At 36.4% G+C, this 6,000-nt stretch overlaps 1 protein-coding gene across 9 annotated transcripts in view; it reads right to left on the bottom strand.

Annotated features, from left to right (window-relative positions):
* Positions 1 to 236: 236 nt before the first annotated feature.
* The window catches only part of CFAP54 (cilia and flagella associated protein 54), a 105,611-nt gene continuing 99,847 nt past the window's right edge, over positions 237 to 6,000 (bottom strand). For all 9 annotated transcript variants that reach the window (XM_085223498.1, XM_085223513.1, XM_085223458.1 and 6 more), the window contains 3 exons: positions 5,566 to 5,752; positions 4,146 to 4,223; positions 237 to 1,713 (listed from right to left, as the gene is read on the bottom strand). In XM_085223498.1, the coding sequence (XP_085079624.1) occupies positions 1,594 to 1,713; positions 4,146 to 4,223; positions 5,566 to 5,752 (385 nt within the window). In that variant the 3' untranslated portion in view covers positions 237 to 1,593. The remainder of the gene's footprint in view (positions 1,714 to 4,145; positions 4,224 to 5,565; positions 5,753 to 6,000) is intronic.

Genomic DNA, 6,000 nt, shown 5'->3' with positions numbered 1-6,000 from the left:
GACAACATACGTAGAGGATTTGTTGGCATTTTAGAATGATGTGTAAAAATGTTGTTTATAGTACCGTCATACTTATTTTTTAAACTGGCTTTTTTCAGACCAAGGAAGTTCTGGAGACATTTGAACAATAATTTTCACCCTCAACAATCTGCAATGTGTTTTTCTTTGGCAGAAGTTAGAGCAGTCTCAAATACTAGCTTCCACATGGAAGTGTAAAAGAACAAACACAGTGATGATTTTAGGCAAAAAAAAAAAAAAAAAGAAAATCATAGAATCACAAATTAGAATGATAGAATCTTTGAGTCGGAAGAAACCCTTAAAGTCCATCTGATCCAACTCCCTTGCAATGAGCAGGGACACCTACAGTTGATCAAAGTGCTCAGAGCCCCTCCAGCCTGATCTTGTATGTCTCCAGGGATGGGGCATCCACCACCTGTCTGGGCAAACTGCTCCAGTGCTTCCTCCCCTTTATGGTAAAAAAAATCTTCCTTATGTCCAATCTTGTATCCCCTCTTTAATTTGAAACCATTTCCCCTTGTCCTATCACAACAGACCCTGCTAAAGAGTCTCTCCTCTTCTTTCTTGTAACCCCTCTTTAGATCCTGAAAGGCTGCTCTCAGGTCTCCCCAGAGCATTCCCTTCTCTACGCTGAACAGCCCCAACTCTCTCAATCTGTCCTTACAGGGAGGTGTTCCATCCCTTGGATTATTTCTGTGGCCCTCCTTTGGGCACACTCCCACAGGTCCCTGTCCCTCCTGTGCTGAGGACTCCACAGCTGGATGCAGTACTCCAGGTGACATCTCACCAGCACAGAGTAGAGGGGCAGGATCACCTTCCTCACCCTGCTGGCCACACTGCTTACGATGCAGCTCAGGGTACAGGTGGCTTTCTGGGCTGCACCGGCACATTGCTGCCTCATGTCCAGCTGCCATCCACCAGTACCCCCAAGTCCTTTGCAGCAGGGCTGTGCTCAAATCCTTGTGTTCATTCAGACATTAAGCCATTGACAACCATTCTCTGGGCAAATCTCAGTCTCAAAACCAAAAACTCCTTTTTGTAATTACAAAACCAATTTTAAAATTGCTCATAATGCCCTGTCCCTGGAGGTGATTAAGGCCAACTTGGATGGGGCTCTGGGCAATCTGATCTAGTACTTGATCTAGCGTTTGGCAATCCTTCCTGTGGCAGGAGGGTTGGAACTTGATGATCCTTGGGAGTCTCTTCCAACCCAAGCCATTCTATGATTCTATGAGAATAAAACTCTAGGATAAAGCACTATCTCTTAAAGAGATGCTAGAACACTACAAGCCTATCTACTTTTCTAATCAATAAGAAATTTTTGAAAAGCTAGAAAATTCCCAACAAGCAAACTCAAGATTCTTAATCTCCTTCTTAAGAAAGTACCTTTAGTACATTTAATTCCTAAATACACATTTTAATTTTTAAAATTTAATTTTCAAATAGTTGAAAATGACCTAAAAATGAAAATGATAAAACACATTAGAAGTTAAATGAAGTTGTTTAGTTAAGACCAGAACTGAAATCAAAATGTTTAACAACCAGCAATTGATTGAGTTATTGCAAAAACAGAATTTAGTGGAAAAGAGATATGATCCAACTGAAAAGACTTTCTTCAGTTATTGTACATCCATTTGCAAGATCAAACATATCTTCCAAACTTGCTATTGATTGCAAAGTAATGTCAAATGGAATCTGAAAAACAGGAAAATAAATATCCAAGAAGTAACTTTATTAAGTGCATAGCTACGAGAAAGTACATACATACAATATTCAAATATCTCATATTAAAGATGTACAAGCAAAGAAATAGAAATGTTTACTGCCTCAATATAAGTTTGTGATTGATTTATCACATTTCTAACTTGCAATTAGAAGCTTAGGGTTAAGAGGAGGAAAATTCTGTGAGTGGTCTACTCACAAAGTTTCTTTGGATCATCTGTAGGTAAAATGAAAATATTAGAAAAGAGCAGAAAGAATGATGAGCTATTTGGAAGGTTTTTCCGAGGATGAGAAATAGGAAGAACTGAGGTAGCTGTAACCAGTGAAACAGTGGGCACTGATAAGTTGTGTTGTGTGCCCACCAGACATGGAAAAGAGCTATTTAGCTGATTTTACAGCAAAAATGATTATTATGATATTAAAAAAACTAACTGTAGGAAGAGAAACATTAAAAGAAGCTATCCAGGGAGGTTAATTTTTAATGCAATTATTTTATTGAGACATTTGCTTTTAACAGTTAAAATTGGAACTCCCAAGCATAATACTTTATTATCTCCCTCAAGGACATAGTTATTCATTAACTAGCTTTAAAAACAAGCTAGTGAATCAATTTTTATCCTTAGAACATGAACAGTAAAATAATTTTAAATGAATAATTCAATGAAAAGGCATATTTTCTCCTTAGGAATGTAACTCAGTGCTAAAGCAAAAGCACCAGAAGACACATGAAGAGAAAAAAGAGAATCAAAGAAGAGAAACTGGAAACATGAGAGAAGTTGAAGTGTGACAGCTGAGAGAATGAGAAAACAAATACCACAAATTAGAACCGACTTTGCCCAATTAATTCACAAAAGATCAGCAACAAAAAAAGTGTACAGTGAGAAAAAATCAATGTAAAACTGCATATAAGCAATGTATTTTCTGCTTTTTCCTGTGTGTTTGAAAACAAAGGGAACGTATTGCCCTATAGCATACATAACTCTATGGTGAGATTTCCACCCTTTGCAAAGAAGGCTGGGTAGTGCACACACACAGCTTATTTGAAAATTTGGAGACAGTACATAGAAATATTCTATACATAACAAATTGCTAAGGAATCTACTACTTCAGCTGGCTCCAGAGAAGAATGAAGATACTCCAAGTTTTTAATGATAAGGCTTCACTGGCTCAATCAAATCCCCCATATGTAATAGACAGAATAAAACAGAGCACATAACACCATGTCCTTACTGGAAGGACACTGCTAAATCTTGCTCTCTCATTTTCATTACAGACCCACAAAAAGAATCTATGTGAAGGATTCATGAGAATTTACAAGTCTGGGAGGTCCATCGGGTTCTAGGGAAGCTCAGCTGCACCTTTGCCTAGGCTTTTGTCAAATCCATACCATGGGAGGTGTTTCAGTGGGACTGTAGAAAGTACAGCTTTGCACAATGAATGTGCATGGACTTGGGTGAACAGAGTGATATGAAGGTCTGGGAGACAGGTGGGAGAGACCTCCAGGATAGATAAAATAGCAAGAATGGTGCGATATATGTAACAGGGGAATAGAAAACTTGCAAGACCAGCCTGCGGGATGCACAGAGCAGCATGACTGATTTTCTCTTCAATAACAGGCCACTAGCCAAACTCTAGATATAACTAGGTATTTCCTTTCGGTAAAAAAGAGCTACCTGACTACAAAGGAGTATAGTTGAAGCCTTATCTATTATCATTCTATTTTGAACAATTATAGGCAAGATATTTGAGGATTACTCAGGTGGTATCATAGGTTATGGGTTCAAAAATCTCCCTTGGATCTTCTTGAGCCTTAGCAGCTCTTCTCTACTGATCTTCTGGAATGGCTGAGAACACTGAGCAGAATTGTTGCTGCTATGGGCCAGGTCCCATCATCTCCTGTTCCCATGGACTACTCTGGGATACTCAACTAAAATAAGAATTTGAATACAACAGCATGGACAAAAAAATGGTTTGCTGACTCTGTGGACATGTCATTGAAAAGGCAGAAAAAGCTAGAGAAAATAGATGGAAAACCCAAATAACTGAAAAAAGACAGGGATGGAAGTAAATTGTGTTTGGCAATTGCATCATGGAAATTCAATGGAGGCCATGTAAACAATGACCAGAGAATGGTGGATAAACTAGATAAATTCATTGTGAGTGAGATTAATTTTGAATGCATTTTTGTATGTATAAAAAGGTGGCTCTAACAGTGACAGTATTCACAGTTGGTAATCATGCACATTTATATTTTATTTGTAAAGATAGAAAAAGAACGGAAAGCCCAACAATGTATGAGAAAAGAACTGAAAGATACTTAACCGGTAAAACCCATGCTTCAGCCTAGCTAAATAATTGTTTTTACTTTAGAAAACACATTTTTACTATTAGTGGGAATAGCATACCTCAGTTAATGGCAAGGTCATGACTGGAACAGCAGAGAGCAGGGCTTTGACTTCAGATAAGCACTTTATAGCCATTTCCTGGTGGAATACACAAGAAAAAATGGACCTACTATCAGTCTCTTCTGCTAAGCTAACAAATGGTTTGGGTTTACAACATTTTCCAGAATGAATAAGATTTTCCTTTTTCTAGTTGAATTCACGGAAAAAAAATTGTATATTTTCTTTTAAAAATTAAATTTAAAAAAAAATGTGTTTGTTGTTCAAAGATAAGACCCCAAAACTCACTGTTTTTAGTCAGGTAAAATTACTTCTGGCTCAGATATAAAATCCAACACACATACTTCTGCTACTTGTTTACTGAAGATGTTATAAACTCTCTGACAAGATGTTGTTTATACACGTCTAATACATGGCATGCCAATCTTATTAGTATTCAAAATGTTGCTTTTCCAATTACTGACATATATTAGTGAAAGTTTGAGCAAAAACCTTCAGGTAATCAGAAATATCCATTAAAGGACAGCTCTGTCTAGTCTCCCGAAAACACTATATGCTGTGATTGGCCAAAACATCATTTGTTCTCCAAGCTGGTAAAAAATACAGCTTCGTAATAATGGCACAGTGCACAATTGTCACTGTTTCATAGCATCCATCAGACCAAATGACAGCCTCTACATCATTAATCATTTCATATAATAGATATAAAGAGAATCCTGTCACATGATAAATGTCTCTCACTTTGAAAATAAACGTCTATTTTGCCTTGGCATTTATCAAGCAGCAGTTATGCTGTGGCAACATTCTATTCCATTGACATTATCTCAAAGAGACCACATGGAAAATTCTGAAATTACCTCTTTTGTGTATGTATGTTGGGGGAGTTATTTGGTTGCGGACCATATTCAACCTTTTTAATAATAAAAAAAAGAGGAAGGTGGCATAGAGAAAATGGAAATAAATTCACTGCCAATTTTACTTCACTCTCAATAGTGTTGTTACAAGGTTCCTATTTCAGAAACCATCACTGCCCACTTTGCATTGAAGATGCATAACTGATTTTTAAAAACCACTTTTGGGTTGATCTCCATGCTAATTTAACACCATGCCAAGCATTTTCAAATGTAGATTGCTCTAAATTAGGCATGATTTTCCAATTTCTCTCCCTGAAGATGTAGCTTGTATTTTCAAGGGGAAGGCTGAACACGCCTGGTATTTCTGTAAAGCACTGAGCAATATGTGAGGAGAAGAAAAAGTAAAACAGTAAATGAAAAGTGAAAATATTTCAACATTTCTTGAAAAGAGAGAGGCAAATTTAATCTTCTATGTCTGCCTTCCAAGTTACCTGTCATTTATTTTCCCAAAATAGACATTTTAAATAAAACTGTCAGACATATTTAAGAGCAGAACTCTTCTTACATACTTCTGTTTTTTCATCAAGATGCACTCTTGCAATATTCATTTCAGTTTTCTCTGAAGGAGTTCTTTTCAGGGTTTCATTTTGTTCAAGAAAACCTGTAGGTTCTGCAGCTGAAGAGTTTCCCAAACTTTGCATCAGTTTTTCAACTTGATGTTTCAGATTTGATAATTTCTCTTTCAAAGAAATAATTCTGAAATACAAGATTTTTTAAAATTGTTTTAATAAATCAATGGATTGCAATTAAACTGGCCTAGCTTGAATTATGTATTGATTAGGTCGTAGATTTTCCTTCATTTAAAGATTGATCTCGTAGTTTTACAATAAGATTTACATTAAAGGGAGTGGAAATAAGGAATGTATTATCTTTTTTGCATTAAAACAGTAGGAAGCAGCATTTTAAGAAAGTCTCTCTAATGAAAAACAAACAAACAAACAAAA

This window comes from Meleagris gallopavo, chromosome 1 (assembly GCF_905368555.1).
Source record: "Meleagris gallopavo chromosome 1, MGAL_WU_HG_1.1, whole genome shotgun sequence".
Lineage (NCBI taxonomy): Eukaryota > Metazoa > Chordata > Aves > Galliformes > Phasianidae > Meleagris > Meleagris gallopavo.
Note: the sequence above shows the minus strand (reverse complement) of the source record. Positions and strands in the feature narration are given on the sequence as shown.